Source organism: Chlorocebus sabaeus, chromosome X, assembly GCF_047675955.1.
Source record: "Chlorocebus sabaeus isolate Y175 chromosome X, mChlSab1.0.hap1, whole genome shotgun sequence".
NCBI classification, from domain to species: Eukaryota; Metazoa; Chordata; class Mammalia; order Primates; family Cercopithecidae; genus Chlorocebus; species Chlorocebus sabaeus.
Window position 1 is genome coordinate 49,542,654 of NC_132933.1, and position 23,029 is coordinate 49,565,682.

The 23,029-nt window shown below is 42.8% G+C and overlaps 1 protein-coding gene and 1 pseudogene across 1 annotated transcript; both read right to left on the bottom strand.

Annotated features, from left to right (window-relative positions):
• Positions 1–23,029, bottom strand: part of LOC103232431 (histone H2B type F-M-like) — a 61,423-nt pseudogene that overhangs the window by 15,532 nt on the left and 22,862 nt on the right.
• Positions 2,030–5,379, bottom strand: LOC119618111 (thymosin beta-15A-like). The gene is made up of 3 exons (XM_037988980.2): positions 5,235–5,379; positions 3,380–3,496; positions 2,030–2,471 (listed from the first exon to the last, which is right to left on the bottom strand). The coding sequence occupies exons 2-3, from the start codon at positions 3,477–3,479 to the stop codon at positions 2,434–2,436; spliced, it is 138 nt and encodes a 45-aa protein (XP_037844908.1). The 5' UTR covers positions 3,480–3,496; positions 5,235–5,379; the 3' UTR covers positions 2,030–2,433.

Genomic DNA, 23,029 nt, shown 5'->3' on the forward strand with positions numbered 1-23,029 from the left:
TACCACTGCAAGGGGCTGAGTGACTTTACTGGACAATGCCTCAGGCAGGAGATAAGGTATTGGTGACTAACATGGTTACTTCCAAGGCTCAAATCCTCTGACTACACTAAGCCCTGTGACTGTGTCACCTCATTGGCACTTGATCAGAGTTGACCTACCTACTGTTTTGCTTTTGAAACTTTAAGCTACAGCAGAGAAAACAGCTTCCACTTCATGTAATCTTACTGGTTATTTAAGGATGTGAGCCCTTAGAAAGGGCGAGGTAAGGCATGGCATGGTGGCTCATACCTGTAATCCCAGCACTTTGGGAGGCTGAGGAGGGCAGATCACAAGATCAGGAGTTCAAGACCAGCCTGGCCAACATAGTGAAACTCCGTCTCTACTAAAAATACAAAAATTAGCCAGGCATGGTGGTGCACCCCTGTAGTCCCAGCTACTCAGGAGGCTGAGGCAAGGGAATCACTTGAACCCGGGAAGCAGAGGTTGTGGTGAGCTGAGATCACACCACTGCACTCCAGCCTGGCCAACAGAGTGAGACTCCATCTCAAAAAAGAGAAAAGAAAAGGAAAAAGAAAAGAAAAGAAAAAGAGAAAGAGAAAGAAGAGAAAGGGGGAGGTAAGATAATACTTGAGGTTGAAAATAGGTATGAATGGTATAATCCATCTTTGTAGGAAGATATGTACATTAATAGATCACAAGTATGGATGGCTAATACTTCTAATTGGTGGGATTATAGGTTATTTGTTTTTATACACGTGATTAAAGTAGGTTGAGCATGGTGGCTCAGGCCTGTAATACCAGCACTTTGGGAGGCTGAGGCAGGCAGATTGCTTGAGCCCAAGAGTTCAAGACCAGCCTGGGCAACATAGTGAGACCTCATCTCTACTAATAATCAAAAACATTAGCTGGCTGTGGTGGCACGTACCTGTAGTCCCAGGTACTAGGGAGGCTGAGGCGGGAGGATTGCTTGAGCCCAGGAGGTCAAGGCTGCAGTGAGCTATGACTGTATCACTGCACTCCAGCCTGGGCAACAGAGCAAAACCCTGTCTCATAAAACTAAAATAATAATTTTTAAAGAGATAAAAAGTATTGTTTAAAGGCAGGAATTGAAATGCATGCAATTATATATATTCCTTACTGTATTAACTCAGGCTGCCGTAACAAAATACTAAATGACTTAAACAACATAAATTTACTTGCTCACAGTTCTAGATTCAAGAAATCTCAAGTTGACGTCCAGCAGGGTCAGATTCTGGTGAGGGCTCTCTTCCTGGCTTGTAGACAGGCACCTTTTTGCTGTGTCCTTGCATGTTGGAGACTGGTCTCTCTCTCCTTGTAAGGCCACAATCCTATTAGATTAGGCCCTGACTGTTATCACTTTATAACCTAAATTACTTCTGAAACAACCTATCTCCAGATACAATCACGCTAGGGATTAGGGCTTCAACATATGAATCGGGAGGTCACAGGTGACAAAATTCAGTCCATAGCATTTATGCTCACCATGAACACCAGAAATGTTTAGTTCATAAAACAGCAAATTCTGTTCAGTAGAAAAACCATACCAGAAGTTCAGTGCTACAGGTCATTAGATGTCATGTGCTTAATATGGTGTGTTAGCAAGTGCCTCCTGCCCCTTTCTCCATACAACTTCAGTCTTGGATGTTAACTCCCATTAAGCTGAAAAAAGACTTTGCAGAAGGCAAGAGAGCCTAGCTTGAATTCCAACCCTTATTCACCTTGAGCAGATTACATCAGACCCTGTGTTTTCATTTCCTCATTCTCAGATAAGGTTAATCCACATAACCTTCTCTCCCAAGGTTCTCTAACTCTGTGATTCCAACTCTAAAGAAAAAGCACCTACCATCCCCAAGTCAGGACTCACTGGACCTGGACGGAATTGAGTATTTCCCCCCAGGAACAATCTGCTAAAAGTTTTCCTTCAACCATTTTGTTTGGGTGAAAAGGTAGCCTTGTGTACATTTCATTCCTTAGAATACCACCAGAATGAACCACAAGAGTCACACAATAACGATAATATTTATTATTTTATTGCTACATTGGAAGTGAAAATAAACTATAAGCTGCCAAATGATGCAACTTCATGAAGATTATGAAACAATTGAGGCACCCATTGTAGAAAGTTAAAATTGGCTTATCCTGTATGAGGTGCAAGGACTACGTACACAAAGGTCATCAATGGCAAGATTATTGACAGCATCTGCCATTTGGAATTGGCATACCAATCCGAAGTTTAGAAAGGAAATTAAGGAAACATTCACTACCCCTAACCTCTTAGCCAGGGAATATAGGTGAGAAGAAATCAGAAGATGTCTGAAATCTTTACAAACACATAGGGTTACAAAAAAAACAAGCCTAAAACCAAGACTATCAGGCAATGTTGAAATCTGCTCTTTGGAGGAGATCCCCATTTTATGATGTTTCAATACACTCTTTCTCCTGCTGGATAGCTGGGGGAAAAAAGAAACAAAAAATTACAAAAGTATTTTCCTAAGACTAAGTTCAGCTTCTTCCAAAAGAGCTCTTTGTAAGTCACTGAAGGCTGCCATACATGCTTTAAATTTAGAATGCCAAGGCATTAACCACAAAACTCACAGTGGGGTGTGTGTGCATGTGTGTGCACATTAAGCACCTGAGCTACCAACTAGAAACTACATCAATTCTAGGGTTTGTTTTTCCAAATGCTGTTGTCATTTTTTCAGATTATTGAAGACTGAGGAGTAAGTGAAGTACTTTCTTCAGATTTATCTGTCACCATTAAGTTAGAAAATTATACACTTTCAGATAATTTTAACTAATGTTGCAACTCTCAAATAAAACTGACATAACAAAAGGTGCCCCTTGGCTTTTGTGAATATGCTTAGAGTTTCCCCAGCAGGCTGTAACTCCAGAGGACTGAACCGATCTCTTGAATCTGAGAGCTTTAAGTATACTAAGATCTAAATTTGTTCTCACCTTATCTTGTCATCAGATATAGAAAGCCAAAACTGCAGTCTACAGGGTTCTTTAGGGATAATATTATGGACTCAATTTTTAAATGTAGAAAAATGCCAAATACCCAAAAGTAGACAAAAACTAAGTGTTTTTTAGTGCTACATCCAATATCCCAAGATTGGTTTTAATGTGGTTTTTAATAATTTTCCAACAAGAAACTAGTTTTTTATTCCCCCATCACTACTGGGCCCATTATGTGAGAACCAGAAGGAAACTATTTGATAGTTTTAACTGTTGCATTAAATACCATGGTACTCTAATTATTGCTTACTTCGTGTAAAAAATTTACTAGAAGATAGGTTTATTTACTGAACCTATTAACTTTCTCTACTGTTTGCTTCCAATAGAACCCCGCATGACTTACTTTCCTTTGAGGGAAGAGTATTTTTTTCTTCAGTATTAGTTTTCTTCAGTTTTGACCTGTCAAACTTCTCCACTTCCGACAAGTCTGGTTTATCACTCATCTTGACTAGAAGAAAGCCTGAAAAGAAAAAACTTTTTTTTTTTTTTTTTGGAGAAAGGATCTTGCTCTGTCGCCCAGGCTGGAGTGCAGTGGCACGATCCCAGCTCACTGCAACCTCCGCCTCCCGGGTTCAAGCAACTCCTCTGCCTCAGCCTCTCGAGAAGCTGGGATTACAGGCACACGCCACTATGCCCGGCTAATTTTTGTATTTTCAGTAGAGACGGGGGTCTTACCATGTTGGCCAGGCTGGTCTCGAACTCCTGGCCTCAAGTGATCTGCCCGCCTCGGCCTCCCAAAGTGCTGGGATTACAGGCGTGAGCCACCGCGCCCGGACGAAAAAAACATTTTTAAGAAAACTTACCTGGCAGAACTATCTTCGGACTAAGGGGTCACAAGCAAAAATTTTCACATTTCCTATCAATGTATAGTCTACCCACTCATTTTCAACAGAAAAACAGCAACAGATACTAGAAAAGTTATATTTTTGTTAGAATAATTTCAATTCATCATTAGCCGTTTCTGATAGGCAGTAAATGCCATTGGATCAGAACGCACCAGAAACCAAGATGTTCTAGAAACCCAGAGCCAGTATGTCTGACTCTTAAAATCACAGCAAGGATAAAATAGAGGTGATAGAAGCACAAGACCAGACAGGGATAGAAGAAAAAATAAAGATTGGCTTTAACCAGGTAATTATTTTGTAACAGAACATAGCACCATTTGAGCATCTTCACTTGCTATTTACTTTTGGTTTTTGCCATTTTTCTTGGGAGATGGGGAGCAGCACACAAAAAAGAGTGAGATAAGTTGTACTAATTTCTTTCTATTTTAAATCCCCAGAGATGACAGTACATTAAGGCACTACAATACACGTCTCATAATAGCTCCTTGTGGCACTGATTTGTAAACGTTGTAAGAAGGGGCAGCTAACTAGGATCAGACCCAGGACTTCATTAGAATGGAATAAACCAAATAGAAGTGGGTCTTCTTTCACCATGTTTTCACTGCAGAGAGGGAGGAGATGAGGCTCAGAGGTGCATAGCTGCGGACCTGACGAAATGGCTGGTGCCCTGTGAAAGTCCCGACTTTCTTCAGAAGAGACAATAGGATATCCCAGGCAGAGCTTTCATGAGCAAGCCTGGCCCCACCCTGGTGGAGCAAGACACTTTTGTCTAGTCCCTGGAGTAGAATGGAGAGGCCCCCAAGCAGGAAGAAGTGCCGAACATGCCTCCATTCCGTCGAGGTTACCCTAAGACCCTCCTCTGCCAAGCGATCAGACGCCAAGCTCGGAGCTGGGAAACTGGAACCAACAAATAAATAATAGCAGGGCCGGGCGCATAAGCCTGTCTGTCAGGAGCAGTTTGCATACTTTTTCAAATAACTATTAGCGTTGTCGGACGCCCAGTCTAACAGCCACGGGAGGGAAAGGAACCAGGGCCCAGTACCAGAGGGCCCATTCCGGGCGGCCCCCAAACTCCTCATCCGCGGACTGGCCGCTTTAAGGGTCCCCTACCCCCGCCCCGGGGCCTTGTTTCCAGGGACTGGCCCCCGGGAGGGCTCGGCATCGCGCGCAGAAGGCGGCGCCCCAGGAAGACAAAGGCTCGGACTCGCCGGGCCTGGCGGCGGCGCAGACGCCAAACGCCAGCCCCAACCCCGACCCCTCTGGCACCCGAAGGCGCGGCATCCCCCGCCTCGCGACCCCCACGCCTTCCCGTCCCCATGGTCCTCTGGCTCCTGCAAGGCCGCGGGTCCTCACCTGAAAGCTTGAGGACTCTTGAAAGGCCGTACGCTGGGCTGACACCCAGGCTCGCTCCGCACCAGGTTAGCGTTCCCGCGCAGAGCCCTGCAGTACTAAGCCCTGTAGCAGGCGCCGCCCCAGCCCTCTCTGATTGGCTGAGGATTTCCGGACTCTCCTCCTTCCCCTCCTCGGCTTGAGCCTCCAGAGCCTGCGCCCACCATCTCTTCTAAGATCTGGGGCTTGGTGACGTCAGAGCAGACCTCGCCTCCCCAGGCCCCACCTCCCTGGCCTCTCCCACTGCTTTAGTCCTGAGGGTCCACATTCCCTTCATCCAAAGTACACTCACTCCTTCACAATAACAGAGGCCTTTGCAATAAGCAGACACATCTTGCCCAGTGAGCTTAGAACATCTGGAACACCGAGGTCCAAGCCGAATGACCGGTATTTAGGCTCTCTGGGCTTTTTATAGACACTGGGGCCTAAGGACGCTATGAAAACCTAACAGTAGGTTGGAAGTGGGGCTCGGTGTTGTCTGCTCTAATCCTTGGCCAGGTCGTGGAGTAGGGGTGCTCATGATGAGGGTGGGTGGTTCAGGGTCATTCACCCCTACAACTGGACATTTCTGTGACAGTAGTGCTCTCCTATAAAATGTAACAGTCACATTTGCAACTTTCTCGGCCACGGAACCCGATAGCAATCAGTTTATAATCACAGAACAACTGAAGCTATTCACCTTTATATCCCCAATCCCTAGCACTTTGGCCCATAAGACACATTGGTTGTGGAGATGTATATGGATTGAAATAATAAATCCGTGATAGGGAGGAATTTTTGGACAATAGCACCACCCAGTGTCTACTGGAAGAGAAAATTGAGGATCCAGTAGTTACTTGAAAGGACTAAACGTTCAAGATCATTTTCTGGATACTCACCCAGAACCTTAGAGCATTAAGGTAAGATGGAGGTAGAACTATGTCTTTTACTTACACCCCAGGTATGGTGGTATAGATCTATATAGATCAGAAATCACTCTTTCCAAAAGGATTTCTCAAGCTTTCCCCACCTCACTTCATTCCCTTTTCTTTGCTCTTGTAGCACTTTCTGTTAATTTGAGAATTGTGTATGTTTGTTGGAGAAACTTTTAAAACAGAAAAGCATACTCATTCAACAAATAATATTAATTGTGTACCTAGAATGTCCCTGGCATTAAATATAATAAACACCAGTGTTTCTACTACTCAGATTTCAATGTTGTTAACATTTAGGTATATTTACTTTGTCTTTCTTTTAAGGAATGAAAACTTTAAAGAAGATAATTGAGGTTTCCTTGACCTTCCCTCCATTTCTATTCACCTTCCCACTTCCCCAGGGGTAGTCCTATCCTGAATGTGATGTGTAGCTTCCAGCGTTGTTTTTTTTTTTTTTTTTTTTTTTTTACTTTTAAGTTTAGGGGTACATGTGCAGGTTTGTTACATAGGTAAACTGTGTCATGAGTATTTGTTCTACAAATTATTTCATCACCCAGATATTGAGCCTAACACCCATTAGATATTTTTCCTGATCCTCTCCATCCTCCCACCCTCTGCCCCCTAACAGGTCCCAGTGTGTGTTGTTCCCCTCTGTATCCATGTGTTCTCATCATTTAGACCCCACTTACAAGTAAGAAAAAGCTGTATTTGGTTTTCTGTCCCTGCATTAGTTTGCTAAGGATAATGGCCTCCCCCTCCATCCATGTCCCTGCAAAAGACATGACCTCTTTATTTTTCATGGCTGCGTATTATTCCATGCTGTATATATACCATATTTTCTTTTATCCAGTCTATCATTGATGGGCATTTAGGTTGATTCCATGTCTTTACTATTGTGAATAGTGTTGCAATGAACATACCTGTGCATGTGTCTTTGTAATTGAACAATTTCTATTCCTTCGGGTATATACCCAGTAATGGGATTGCTGAGTCAAATGGTATTTCTGTCTTTAGGGCTTTGAGGAATCACCACACTGTCTTCCACAATGACTGAACTAATTTATACTTCCACCAACAGCGTACAAACATACCTTTTGCTCCACAACCTTGACGGCGTCTGTTATTTTTTGACATTTTAATAATAGCCATTGTGTCTGGTGTGAGATGGTATCTCCTTGTGATTTTGATTTGCATTTCTCTAATCAGTGATGTTGAGCTTTTTTTATGATTGTTGGCTACATGTATGTCTTCTATTGAAAAGTGTCTGTTAACATCCTTTGTCCACTTTTTAATGGGGTTTGTTTTTCTTTTATACATTTATTCAAGTTCCTTATAGATGCTGGATACTAGACTTTTCTCAGATGTATGGTTTGCAAAACTTTTCTCCCATTCTGTAGGTTGTCTGTATACTCTATCGATAGTTTCTTTTGTTGTGCAGAAGCTTTTGTTGCAATTGCTTTTGGCATCTTTGTCATGAAATATTTGCTCGTACCTGAATGGTATTGCCTAGGTTGTCTTCCAGGGTTTTTATAGTTTTGAGTTTTACATTTAAGTCTTCAATCGATCTTGAGTTAATTTTTGTATATGATGTAAGGAAAGAGTCCAGATTTAATCTTCTGCATGTGACTAGCCAGTTATGCCAGCACAATTTGTTGAATAGGGAACCCTTCCGCCATTGCTTGTTTTTGTCACATTTGTCAAAGATCATATAATTGTAGGTATATGGTCTTATTTCTGGCTTCTCTAGTCTGCTCTATTGGTCTATGTGCCTGTTTTTGTACTAGTACCATGCGGTTTTGGTTACTGTAACCCTGTAGCATGGTTTGCCTCCAACTTTGTTTGTTCTGCTTAGGATCACCTTGGCTATTTTTTTGTTCCATGTGAATTCTAAAATAATTTTTCTAGTTCTGTGAGGAATGTCAATGGTAGTTTAATAGGCATAGCATTGAATCTATTAATATAATTTGCTTTGGGCAGTATGACCATTTTGATGATATTGATGCTTCCTAGCCATGAGCGTGGAATGTTTGTGCTATCTCTGATTTATTTGAGCAGTTCTCCTTTTTTATTTGCAGTTCTTTTTTTTTCTTTCACTTCCCTTGTGAATAGGAGTTCATTCCTGATTTGACTCTTGGCTTGATTGTTGTTGGTGTATAGGAATGCTAGTGATTTTTAAACATTGATTTTGTATCCTGAGATTTTTCAAAAGTTGCCTACCAGTTTAAGAAGCTTTTGGACTGAGACGATGGCCTTTTCTAGATATGGGAGCATGTCATCTGCAAATAGGAATAGCTTCACTTCCTCTCTTCCTATTTGGATGCCCTTTATTTCTTTCTCTTGCCTGATTGCCCTGGCCAGAACTTACAACACTATACTGAACAGGAGTAGTGAGAGAGGGCATCCTTGTTTGTTGCCTGTTTTCAAGGAGAATGCTTCCAGCTTTTGCTGGAAGTATGTTGTTGGCTGTGGGTTTGTCATATATGGATCTTATTATTTTGGGGTGTGTTCCTTCAATACCTAGTTTATTGAGAATTTATAATATGAATGGATGTCGAATTTTATTGAAAGCCTTTTCTGCATCTATTGAGATAATCGTGCGGTTTTGTCTTGAGTTCTGTTTATGTGATTAATCACATTTATTGATCTGCATATGTTGAACCAACCTTGCATCCCAGGGATAAAGCCTACTTTATTGTCGTGCATAAGCCTTTTGATGTGCTGTTGGACTCAGTTTGCCAGTATTTTGTTGAGGATCTTCGCATCGATGTTTATCAAGGATATTGGCCTGAAGTTTCTGTTGTTGTTGCTATTGTTCTTGTTGTGGTATCTCTGCCAGGTTTTGGTGTCAGGATGATGCTGGCCTCATAGAATGAGTTAGGGCAGAGTGCCTCCTCCTCAATTTTTTGGAATAGTTTCAGTAAGAATGGTACCAATTCTTCTTTGTACATCTGATAGAATTCAGCTGTGAATCCCCTGGACCTGGGCTTCTTTCAGTTGCTAGGCTATTACTGCCTGCATTTGAGAGCTCACTATTGGTCTGTTCAGAAATTCAGTTTCTTACTGGTTCAGTCTTTTTTTTTTTTTTAATTATACTTTAAGTTCTAGGGTACATGTGCACAATGTGCAGGTTTGTTACATATGTATACATGTGCCATGTTGGTGTGCTGCACCCATTAACTCATCATTTATGTTAGGTATAACTCCTAATGCTATCCCTCCCCCATCCCCGCTCCCCACAATAGGCCCCGGTGTGTGATTTTCCCCTTCCTGTGTCCAAGTGATCTCATTGTTCAATTCCCACCTATGAGTGAGAACATGCGGTGTTTGATTTTCTGTTCTTGCGATAGTTTGCTGAGAATGATGGTTTCCAGCTGCATCCATGTCCCTACAAAGGACACGAACTCATCCTTTTTTATGGCTGCATAGTATTCCATGGTGTATATGGGCCACATTTTTTTTTTTAATTATACTTTAAGTTCTAGGGTACATGTGCACAACGTGCAGGTTTGTTACATATGCATACATGTGCTATGTTGGTATGCTGCACCCATTAACTCGTCAGCACCCATCAACTCATCATTTACATCAGTTATAACTCCCAATGCCATCCCTGCTCCCTCCCCCCTCCCCATAATAGGCCCCGGTGTGTGATGTTCCCCTTCCCATGTCCAAGTGATATTGTTCAATTCCCACCTATGAGTGACAACATGTGGTGTTTGGTTTTCTGTTCTTGTGAAAGTTTGCTGAGAATGATGGTTTCCAGCTGCACCCATGTCCCTACAAAGGACACGAACTCATCCTTTTTTATGGCTGCATAGTATTCCATGGTGTATATGTGCCACATTTTCTTAATCCAGTCTGTCACTGATGGACATTTGGGTTGATTCCAAGTCTTTGCTATTGTGAATAGTGCCACAATAAACATACGTGTGCATGTTTCTTTATAGCAGCATGATTTATAATCCTTTGGGTATATCCCCAGTAATGCGATGGCTGGGTCATGTGGTATTTCCCCTTGGTGCAGAGGTGGGTTCAATTCCTAGATGTCCTTGTTAACTTTCTGTCTTATTGATCTGTCTAACGTTGACAGTGGGGTGTTAAAGTCTCCCATTTTTATTGTATGGTAGTCTCCGTCTCTTTGTATGTCTCTAAGGACTTGCTTTATGAATCTAGATGCTCCCATATTGGTTGCATATATATTTAGGGTAGTTAGCTCTTCTTGTTGAATTGATCCCTTTACCACTATGTAATGGCCTTCTTTGTCTCTTTTGATGTTTGTTGGTTTAAAGACTGTTTTATCGGACATTAGGATTGCAACCCCTGCCTTTTTTTGTTTTCCATTTGCTTGGTAGATCTTCCTCCATCCCTTTATTTTGAGCCTATGTGTGTCTCTGCATGTGAGATGGGTCTCCTGAATACAGCAACCTGATGGGTCTTGACTCTTTATCCAATTTGCCAGTCTGTGTCTTTTAATTGAACCACTTAGTCCATTTACATTTAAGGTTAATATTGTTATATGTGAACTTGATCCTGTCATTATGATATTAGCCGGTTATTTTGCTCATTAGTTGATGCAGTTTCTTCCTAGCATTGATGGTCTTTACATTTTGGCATGTTTTTGCAATGACTGGTACCAGTTGTTCCTTTCCATGTTTAGCACTTCCTTCAGGATATCTTGTAGGGCAGGCCTGGTGGTGACAAAATCTCTAAGTGTTTGCTTGTCTGTAAATAATTTTATTTCTCCTTCACTTATGAAACTTAGTTTGGCTGGATATGAAATTCTGGGTTGAAAATTCTTTCCTTTAAAATGTTGACTATTGGCCCCCACTCTCTTCTGGCTTGTAGAGTTTCTGCCAAGATCTGCTGTTAGTCTGATGGGCTTCCCTTTGTGGGTAACCCAACCTTCCTCTCTGGCTGCCCTTAACAGTTTTTCCTTCATTTCAACTTTGGTGAATCTGACAATTATGTGTCTTGGAGTTGCTCTTCTTGAGGAGTATCTTTGTGGCATTCTCTGTATTTTCTGAATTTGAATGTTGGCCTGCCTTGCTAGGTTGGGAAAGTTCTCCTGGATAATATCCTGCAGAGTGTTTTCCATCTTGGTTCCATTCTCCTCATCACTTTCAGGCACACCAATCGGACGTAGATTTGATCTTTTCACATAATCCCATATTTCTTGGAGGCTCTGTTCATTTTTTTTTTTTTTTTACTCTTTTTTCTCTAAACTTCTCTTCTCGCTTCATTTCATTCATTTGATCTTCAATCACTGATACTCTTTCTTCCAGTTGATTGACTCGGTTACTGAAGCTTGTGCATTTGTCATGTAGTTCTCATTTCATGGTTTTCTTCTCTATAAGTTCGTTTATGGACTTCTCTGCATTGGTTATTCTAGTTATCCGTTCATCCATTCTTTTTTCAACATTTTTAGTTTCTTTGCACTGGGTACGTAGTTCCTCCTTTAGCTCTGAGAAGTTTGATCAACTGAAGCCTTCTTCTGCCAGCTCGTCAAAATCATTCTCCGTCCCGCTTTGTTCCATTGCTGGCAATGAGCTGCGTTCCTTTGGAGGGGGAGATGTGCTCTGATTTTTTGAATTTCCAGCTTTTCTGCACTGCTTTTCCCCCATCTTTGTGGTTTTATCTGCCTTTGGTCTTTGATGATGGTGACATACTGATGGGGTTTTGGTGTGGGTGTCCTTTCTGTTTGTTAGTTTTCCTTCTAACAGTCAGGACCCTCAGCTGTAGGTCTGTTGGAGATTGCTTGAGGTCCACTCCAGACCCTGTTTGCCTGGGTATCAGCAGCGGAGACTGCAGAAGATAGAATATTGCTGAACAGCGAGTGTTGCTATCTGATTCTCACTCTGGAAGCTTCATCTCAGAGGTGTACCCAGCCATGTGAGGTGTGAGGTGTCAGTCTGCACCTAGTGGGGGATGTCTCCCAGTTAGGCTACTCAGGGGTCAGGGACCCACTTGAGCAGGCAGTCTGTCCGTTCTCAGATCTCAACCTCCATGCTGGGAGTACCACTGCTCTCTTCAAAGCTGTCAGACAGGGACATTTACATCTGCCAAGGTTTCTGCTACTTTTTGTTTAGCTATGCCCTGTCCCCAGAGGTGGAGTCTACACAGGCAGGCGGGCCTCCTTGAGCTGTGGTGGGCTCCCCCCATTTCAAGCTTCCTGGTGGCTTTGTTTACCTACTTAAGCCTCAGCAATGGCAGGCGCCCCTCCCCCAGCCTCACTGCCGCCTTGCAGTTAGATCTCAGACTGCTGTGCTAGCCATGATGGAGGCTTCGTCAGCGTGGTACCCTCCAGGCCAGGCATGGGATATAATCTCCTGGTGTGCCGTTTGCTAAGACCCTTGGTAAAGCACAGTATTAGGGTGGGAGTTACCCGATTTTCCAGGTGTTGTGTGTCTCAGTTTCCCTTGGCTAGGAAAAGGAATTCCCTTCCCCCTTGCACTTCCCAGGTGAGGCAATGCCTCGCCCTGCTTCAGCTCTCGCTGGTTGGGCTGCACCCACTGACCAGCACCAACTGTTCGACATGCCCCAGTGAGATGAACACAGTACCTCAGTTGAAAATGCAGAAATCACCCGTCTTCTGTGTCGCTCACGCTGGGAGCTGGAGGCTGGAGCTGTTCCTATTTGGCCATCTTGGGCGCCCCTCACCACTGGTTCAATCTTGAGCATGTGTATGTGTCAGGAATTTATCCATTTCTTCTAGAGTTTCTAGTTTATGTGCATACAGTTGTTCATAATATTCTCTGATAGTTGTTTCTATTTCTGTGGGGGTCAGTGGTAATATCCCCCTTGCTGTTTCTGGTTGTATTTATTCGAATCTTCTCTCTTTTCTTATTCTCTAGTCTAGCTGGTGGTCTATTGATTTTATTAATTTTTTTCAAAAAATCAGCTCCTGGATTCACTGATCTTTTGAATGGCTTTCGTGTCTCTATCTCCTTCAGTTCAGCTCTGAATTTGGTTATTTCTTGTCTTTTTCTAGCTTTGGGATTTGTTTGCTCTTCATTCTCTAGTCCTTTTGGCTGTGATGTTAAGTTGTTAACTCAAGATCTTTCTAATTTTTTGGTGTGGGCATTTAGTGCTATCAATTTCTCCCTTAACACTACCTTAGCTGTGTCCCAGAACTTCTGGTATGTTATATCTTTGCTTTATTTAGTTTCAAAGAACTTCTTGATTTCTGCCTTAATTTCATTATTTAACCTAAAATCTTTCAGGAGAAGTCTTTCATGGAATTGTAATACAATTACCATTTCCATGGAATTGTATCTTTTTGAGTAAATTTCTTAGTCTTGATTTCTAAGTTGATTGCACTGTGGTCCAAGAGATTGTTTATGATTTCAGTTGTTTTGCATTTGCTGAGGAGTGTTTCACTTCCAATTGTGTGATGAATTTTAGAGTATGTGCCATGTGACAATGAGAAGAATGTATATTCTGTTGTTTTGGAGTGGAGAGTTCTGTAGATGTCTATCAGGTCCATTTGATCCAGTGCAGAGTTCAGGTCCTAAATATCTTTGTTAATTTTCTACTTCAATGATCTGTCTAATATTGTCAATGAGTCTCCTACTATTATTTTGTGGGAATCTACATAGCTTTGAAGGTGTTTAAGAGCTTGTTTTGTGAATCTGGGTGCTCCTGTGTTGGGTGCATATATATTTAGGATAGTTAGATCTTCTTGTTGAGTTGAACCCTTTACCATTATGTAATGCCCTTCTTTGTCTTTTATGATCTCTGTTGGTTTAAAGTCTGTTTTGTCAGAAACTAGGATTGCAACACCTGCTTTTTTCTGTTTTCCATTTGCTTGGTAGATTTTTCTCCATCCCCTTATGTTGAGTCGATGTCTGTCATTGCATGTGAGATGGGTGTCTTGAAGATAGCATACCAGTGGGTCCTGGTTCTTCTTGCCCCTCTCTGTCTTTTAATTAGGGCATTTAGCCCATTTACATTTAAAGTTAGTATTGATATGTGTGGATTTGATCCTGTCATCATGATGTCAGCTGGTTATTTTGCTGGCTTGGTTATGTGATTGCTTTATAGTGTCACTGGTGTGTGGACTTCAATGTGCTGTTGTAGTGGCTAGTAACAGTCTTTCATTTCCATATTTAGGGCTTCTTTCAGGAGCCCTTATAAGGCAGGTCTGGTGGCAAGAAATTCCCTTAACATTTGCTTGTCTGAAAGGGATTTTATTTCTCCTTTGCTTATGAAGCTTAGTTTGGCTGGATTTGAAATTCTGTGTTGGAATTTGTTTTCTTTAAGAATGTCAAATATTGGCCCTTAATCTATTCTGGCTTGTAGGGTTTCTGCTGAGAGGTCTGCTGTTGATCTGATGGGCTTCACTTTGCAGGTGACCTGGCCTTTCTCTCCAGCTGCCTTTAACATTTTTTCTTTCATTTCAAATATGTAGAAGCTGATGATTATGTGTGTTGGGGATGAACTTCTCACTGAGTGTCTTACTGGGGTTATCTGCATTTCCTGAATTTGAATGTTGGCTTCTGTAGTTAGATTGAGGAAGTTCTCATGGAATACATCCTGAAATATGTTTTCCAAGTTGATTCCATTCTTCCCATCTCTTTCAGGTACACCAAGCAGTCGTAGATTCGGTCTCTTTACATAAGTGCATATTTCTTGGTGGGTTTGTTCATTCCTTTTCATTCTTTTTTATATACTCTTATCTGCTTGTCTTTTTTTATATATATACTTTAAGTTCTAGGGTACATGTGCATAATGTGCAGGTTTGTTACATATATATACTTGTGCCATGCTGGTGTGCTGCACCCATCAACTGCTTGTCTTACTTCATAAAGGCAGTCCTCAGGTTCTGAGATGCTTTCCTCTGCTTGGTCTATTCTGCAATTAATACTTGTGATTGCATTATGAAATTCTTGTAGTGTGTTTTGCAGCTCTATCAGGTCAGTTACATTCTTCTCTATACTGGCTATTTTGTCTGTCAGCTCCTATGATGTTTCATCATGATTTCTAACTTCCTTGCATTGGGTTACAATGTACTCCTGTAGCTCAGTGAACTTCTTTCCTATACTTCTGTCATTTCAGCCATCTTAGCCTCAGCCTGGTTCCAAACCCTTGCAGGAGAAGTGATGCAGTCATTTGGAGGAAAGAAGGTACTCTGGCTTTTTGAGTTTTCAGCATTCTTGCACTGATTCTTTCTCATCTTTGTGGGCTTATTTACCTTCAACCTTTGAGGTTGCTGACCTTCGGATGATTTTTTTTTCTTTTATCCTATTTGATGACCTTGAGGGTTTGATTGTGGTATAAGGTAGAGTCATCCATCTGGCTTCGTTTCTGGAAGATTTTAGGGTGCCAATGTTCAGCTCCTAACCTCTGGACTGCATGCTCTATCTCTGGGGGACTTGTATTAGGCCCCAACTTTCTTCTCTGGCTCCTTGATGTTTGGAGTCTACGGTACTGGGGGGATCAAGGTGCAGCAGCTGCAGCCAAGTACCAGTGGATACAGAGGTGCCTGCCTCCCTGTGGGCATTCACCACAACAGCAGAGGCAAAGCAGCTGTGGGGAGCAGGGAGCAGGGGATCGCTGCTGGAGACTGTGTGGGCTGTTACAATGGAGGTAGTGTTGGCTTGGGGCAGAGTGCTGGCTGTCTCAGATCTGGGTGCCTTTTCTGTGCCCCACAAGCAGGAGTCATCACTCACGGTATGGGCAGATCCCCTATTCACTGTTCGCTGGTGAGGCGAGACTTGCTGGCTCTGTGTCCGCCAAGGCTCCATCTCCAACAGTAGTCAGCAGGGTTTGGGGACCTATTGCCTTCCCACATGCTGGCAGGGCAAGTAAAGCAAAACCCACCCATGCAGACAGGTGCCCGCAGAGTGATGTGCAGAATTGCTGTGGGCTTGGGGGAAGCTATACTATGGGGAGTTAACACGCAGGCCGGTACACAGCCATAGGAGCCGCCACACTGGAGCTTTCCACCAGTCAGGCATGATCCACCAACATAGAAGCTATGGTGTGGGACCCCAGGGCATGCAAGACTGCCCTGTAAGCAGGTGTGGCCAGGCTGGGGCACAGGGAGAGGACAGCAGTCCAAGGAGTGCTCAGGTCTGACCAGCCCTGTCTGATGTGCAAGACTGCCCTGCAGTGATCAGGTCTGACAGTTCCCATAGTGCTAAAGTCTCTTATGGGAGCATGTTGAGCTTAAAGGGATGGCCATGCTTGGCCATGCTCTGCTGTAGATGCTTCTGCAACAGCCTCTGGGCTCCACATCAGCTGACTTGCTGCTTCACCACTTTGCTTGTCTCCTGGGGGCTCCACACCAGAGAAATGTGAGTCAGCAATAGCTCAGTGCAGTTAGCCCAGGATAGAGTTTCTGTGCTGTAAGCCCAATTCAGGGGTTCCCTGTCCAGTGAAAAGCAGTAGAGGGTATGTGGGACCTGTCAGAGACAAACTGGCCTCCTCTCCTTGGGTTGACTGTAGCTTGTTGGGGGTGTGTATAAGGAACTTAGGGTTTTTGCTTCTTTGTTAGCCTGAAGTTAGCAAGGACAGCTCCACTGCAGAAGCAAAAATGGGGGCCTGGCCTTTCTCTGGGAGATCTGTCCCAGGGAGTTTTCAAATCTCTGTCACCCAGAGATCACCAGCAGGGGTGGCTGGAGGCCTCGGTTGGGAGGTTCCTCCCAGTAAGGAGGAACAGGATCATGACCCACTTAGAGAAGCAGTCTGACCATGTTTTGGTAGAGCAGCTGTGCTGTGCTGGGAGATCCCTTATGCCCCGAGTTGCTTTGGACTTTCCAAAGCCAGAAGGCTGGAAGGGCTAAGTCACTCAAATAGTAAACATGGCAGCCTGCCCCTCTGCCTTGGAGCTCTGTCCCAGGTAGGTAAAGCACTGCTACTGGTGGCTAGCTGTAATTCCAGGCCAGTAAGTCTTATCCTGTGAGGTGTTGTGGAAGTGGAACCCACACACCATGGCTGCTTGGCCCCCTGAATTCAGCCTCTTTCCTAGGGGTAGGTACAGGGGTCTAACCTCCTGCTTTGCTGGAGTTGCAGCTACTTTTGCCAGAATGCCCAGATAGCCAGAGTATCTAAAGTTCCTGGTTCTCCACTTGGACACAGTAAGGGGAACATCACACACCGGGGCCTGTTGTGGTGTGCAGGGGGGCGGGGGGAAGGGATAGCATTAGGAGATATACCTAATGTAAATGACGAGTTAATGGGTGCAGCACACCAACATGGCACATGTATATATATGTAACAAACCTGCACGTTGTGCACATGTACCCTAGAACATAAAGTATGATTAAAAAAAAAAAAAAAAGTTCCTGGTTCTCCACACATGTCTGCTGTCCTGCCGGGACTCCACATAGCTCTGTGTGTGAGACTGAAGGCCCTGATGGAGTGGGCTCATGAGGGGATCTCCTGACCTGTGGGTTGCAAAAATCCATGGGAGAAGCATGGGTTCCCAGGACCACACATTCACTCACCATTTCTTTCCGCGGGGAGCCTCCATTGGCTTTGTGCTGCACCTGGGTGTGCCGTTGTCCTGCCTTGCTTTTCTCCATTCTCATGGGTCAAGTTATTTCCTTGATTAATCCCAATGCGAGAACCTGGATGTTTCCGTTGAAGGTGCTATATTTACTCTCCCCTTCCATTCCACTCCGTGACAGCCACGCACACTGGCTGCTTCTAGTTGGCCATCTTGGCCCTCTGGCCTATTTTTCTGTCATTACAGATTAATGTGATTTCTGAGCACAATGAAGGAGCAAAATGAAGCCTTATCTGAACCAGTGATCCAAGTCTAAGACCACACCCCCCACATCCCTTGAGGTTGACAGGAAGCTCCAGATACCCACCTCTCCATAGCCCAAACCTCAAAATCCTCCCACCCTGATCTCCTTTGAATCTATTAGAACTCAACTGATGATAGCATTTATCTCCATTTGTGCCAGTCACCACAAGTATCCCAAGACATCTCTCAACTGCTACATTCTAACCTCCATAAGGTTGTGTCCACATCCCCTCTTTAGGTCACTCTCTCACCCCTCCACTACTAATAAAACACAATGCACCCTTGCTAATCCTCCATAGTCTAAGCTTCTTCTCTGAATGCCCCCTTCCCTGAGGACTCTGGATCCCCTGAAGCCAACTCACAAGGAGTAGATGATTTTTCTCTCCTACCACCACTGTACCACAGATCCTGAAAGTTGTGTAAGTGACTTTACTGCTTCTCATTGCTGCCTTTAGATAGCAATCCCTCTCCCACCTCCCTAAAAACTTCCAGCTTTTGACAGTTAGTGTCATCAACCAGCTCTTATTGCTGTTGTCAGAAATATTCTCCCCTCTTTTCTCAGACTCTCATTTTGTCTCTGAGAACATGATCATTCTCAATGGTAGTTGTCCTATCTTAATTCTTAGTGAGTTCAATATCAATCATTCTAAAGCTAGACAGGGTGGCACTCACCATAGTCCTACCTACTCAGAAGACTAAGTTGGGAAGATTGCCCAGGAGTTTGGGCCAGCCTGGGCAACCTAGCAAAACCCCCATCTCAAAAAAAAAAAAAATCATTCTGATAAGCTGACAAACTAGCCCCTTCTGTTTCTTGAACATTTCTCCTCCATGACATTGTGCTCAACTCCACCTCAATTACTCACTCATGTACCCACTCATGTAGCCATACCCTAGCCCTTGTCACTATAATTTTGGGCACCCCTCTGTAATCTCAATTTCAAACATCCCTCTTTCTGACCATACACCCCTCTCTTTTCAGCCCACTCACTTTGGACCCATTTTCTTTCAACCTCACCAGAATCTCCAATCCATTGATCTTATCAGATTTTTACTATCTCTTCTTCCCTTTATTGTTTTCTCTCTTCTCCTTTCTTAGCTCAGATGTCATGCTCAGTCTTTACAACCACTCCTCTACATGTACCCTCCACAATCCCGCCCCCTCTCACTTTGTGTTGCTTGGCAAAATCACAACCCCTGGCTAAATCCAGCTACTTCCCCATGAGCCCACACCCATACAGCTAAAGCTGGCTAGGGGAAAATTCACAACCACATGACAACTCTCAGTTTAACTTCATGACCATGAACTTCAACCAGACTTTAATGCTGCTAGGCAATCATGCTACAGGTCTCCTGTCCCTTAATTTTCTGACTTTTCCAAGTTATTATTTTGCAACTTCTTTCTCCTCAAACTCCTGACACTGCCTCCATATCCTAACTCTTCCACTGCTTCCTGTTTCACTAGAAAATTGAAGCCATCAGAAGAGAGCTTCTACAGACTCCTACCACCACATCACTTCACCTATCTGCACCCGCATCCATACACATGGTCTTCCTGTTGGTATCATATATGATTATTATGTGCTGAAATGTGTCCCTCCAATATTCATATGTTGGAGTTCTAACCCCCAGCACCTCATAATGTAACATAATTACCTCTTAAGTCAAAGCGAGGTCATTAAGATGGGTCCTAACCCAATACTACTGGTGCCTTTAAAAGAAGAGATAAGGACAAAGATAACACAGACTGAGGGCTGACCATGTGAAGACACAGGAAGAAGACGGCCATCTACAAGCAAAGGAGAGAAGCCTCTGAAGAAACCAACCCTGTGAGACAATAAATGTGTGTTGTTTAAGTCACCCAGTATGTGGTATTTTGTTATAGCAACCTTAGCAAATTAATATAATGATATTTCCAGACTGCCCTCTAAAGCCAGCCCCTCTCCTTTCCCACTAGATATCTTCTTCTCCTATCAACTGAATGATATCACTACCTTCTTTCTCTCCCTTAACTCCAGCATTATCAATGTTGTGCTCTCTATTGGGTCATTTCAATCAGGATTCAATTATACTGTTATTTCTCATCTTTATTATATAACACACAAATATTCATCATATGTAATATATATATATATATAAACAGGCCAATTTTTTGTGGAATTTGAATCATTGATTACAAAATTGGAAAAAGCGTATATAGTAAATTGTTTTATATATATATATATATATATATTTTTTTTTCTCTTGGCTCCACTTTACCACCTGCCATTACCCAATTTCTTTGCTCCCCTTTGATGCAAATCTCTTTTACAGATACATATGAAATATGTTTCTATACACAATATAAGGCTTCGTTGGAACCAGTATTTCTGTCTAAGACTACATTCCCTTAGGCCTTCTACCTACTTTACTTTGGGGCCAAGAAGGAGCGCCAGATGACCATCCTTTCCTATCTCCCACTCTCTCTGCCTGTTCTGTTCCTCACTCACTCTGCCCCACCTGTAGCCTCCCTGCTGTTTCTCAAACAAGTCTTACTCACTATTGTCTTAGAGCCTTTGCAATATCTGTTTCATCTATCAGGAAAGTTCTTCCTCCAGATACCTAGTTTGACCACTCTCTCATCCCCTGACCATTGAATAGTGGTCTCTATTCAGTGTCCTCAATTTTCCTCCTCCCATTCTCTCTTGGACACATTCTAATCAGGGTCCACCTGATTTGTGGGTCCACCTCCACAAATCAGTTGAAACTGCTCCTGTCACGGTTATGGTCATGAGTGACTTCACATTATTCAATACAATGATCAATTCTTAGTCCTCACCTTACTTAACCTATCAGCAGCATTGGGCACAGCTAATGAGTCACTCCTCTTTGGTTCACTTTCTTCCTTTGGCTCCCAGGACACCACACTCTCTGATCTCACTAACTGCTTCTTCTCAGTTTCCTTTACTGGCTTCTCTTCTTCCAAACCTCTTAAAATGAGAATGTCCCAGGGCTCCATCCCTGTTCTTTGCATTCCTATGTATACTCCCTTGGTGATCTCTTTCAGTCCAATAGCTAATACAAAATATTTCTAGGTTAACTTCCAAATTCATGTCTGCAGGCCAGATCTTCATCCTAAACTCCTGTCTGATATATACAACTGCCTACTCAGCACCTCCATTCAGATGTCTAATGGACATTTCAAACTCAAACTGTCATAGGCAGAACTCCTGATCTGTTCTCTAAAACCTATTGCTCCTACTGCCTTCCTCACTTCAATTGATGGCAACTCCAGCTGTACATTGGCTTGAGCCAAAAACCTTAACATCACCTTCAATTTCTTTCTTTCTCTCCAATCCATCAGGAAATCATTTTGGCTCTATTTCAAAATGCATCCAAAATCCAATCACTTCTCGCCATCTCCATTGGTACATGTAAGGTCGAATCCACCATCATCTCTCATCTGGATAACTACAACAGCTTTCTAACATGCCTCTCTGCTTCCACTCTCATTCCCCTGTGGTGGTACATTCTCAACACAAAAATTAAAGTGATCATTTTAAAATGTAAATCAAATCATGGCATTTCTCTGCTCAAAATCTTGCAAAGACACCGTATTCCACTGGAAATCAGAGTCAAAGTCCCTGTAGAAGCCTGACATTTTCTGGTTCTCCATTATATCTCTGATCTCTTCTGCCCTCCTCGTTCTGCCACAGCTGTGGCCTTCTTGCTATTCTACAAACAGCCCGGGCTCACACTTGCCATAGGACCGTGGCAATGTCTGTTCCTCCAGGAAGGAGCGCTCTTTTCCAATAGATCCACTCATTTAAATTCTCTCACATTTTCAAGGCTCACATCTCACTATATCAATGAGACCTACCTGAAGCATCCTACTTAATGCTGCAAACTGCCCACCCTGTTTTCTCTATCCCCCTTACCATCCTCTGCTTTTGCTTCATCACCATCTAACACACTATATAGTTTATTTACTTATGCTAATTATCTTATTTCAGTCTTCCCCCATTGAAATGTAAGGTCTACAAGGGAAGAGATCTCTGCTTTGTTCACTGATCCCAAGTACCTAGAATTGTGCCTACAATAAAGATTTGTTAAATGAATCATTTTCTGGTGATTTTTGCATTATGACAAGTTAGAGCATATCTTTGTGTAATCTTCTACAACTTGTTCTTTTACAAAACATTATGACTTTTCACCCAACATTATGAATTTCTAAACATTTCACCTATGTTTATACTGTAACAGATAGAGGTGCACTTAAGCAATATATAATATTCTGTTATATGAATATTCCATAGTTCATTAATGCATAAGTTGCTTCCATTTTTTCCATTACAAAAAATGTTGCAGTTAATGTTCTTGCAGTAGCCTCCTATTAGTCTATAAACATGTCTCCTAGAATTGAAATTGCTAGATGACACAGTACATGCATCTTCAACCTGACTACACACTGCCAAATAAGTTTCCACAGTAATTGCATCAATTTATATTCATACCAGCAGTGTATGAGTTCCATTTTCCCACATTCTTGCCAATATTTGGTATTTTCAGACTTGTTTAGCCAATCTAATAGGTGAAAGTGAGTATCTCCCTAGTGTTTGAATCTGTATGTCCCAGATTATTTCATGAGGATGAGCATCTTTTTTAAAATTAGACTTTAAGTTCTGGGATACATGTGCAGACGTGCAGGTTTGTTACATAGGTATACATGTGCCATGGTGGTTTGCTTCACCCATCAACCTGTCATCTACATTAGGTATTTCTCCTAATGCTATCCCTCCCCTTGCCCCCCACTCCGCAACAGGCCCCAGTGTGTGATGTTCCCCTCCCTGTCCCCAAATGTTCTCATTGTTCAACTCTCACTTATCAGTGAGAACATGTGGTGTTTGGTTTTCTGTTTCTATATTAGTTTGCTGAGAATGGTGGCTTCCAGCTTCATCCATGTCCCTGTAAAGGACATGAAAAAGGATAAGCATCTTTTTATAGGTTTCCTGGTTATACACATTTCCTCTTCTGTGAAGTACCTTTTCAGGTCATTTACCTATTCATCCTTTAAGTTGTTTGTTTTTTAAGTATTGCTTCTTAGGGGTTCTTTGCAT

Coding starts and splice junctions, on each gene's coding strand:
- LOC119618111 (XM_037988980.2), bottom strand. CDS start 3,479: ATGAGTGATAAACCAGACTTGTCGGAAGTGGAGAAGTTTGACAGGTCA. Junction 2,472..3,379: donor TACTCTTCCCTCAAAGGAAA/GTAAGTCATGCG, acceptor TTTTTCCCCCAG/CTATCCAGCAGGAGAAAGAG.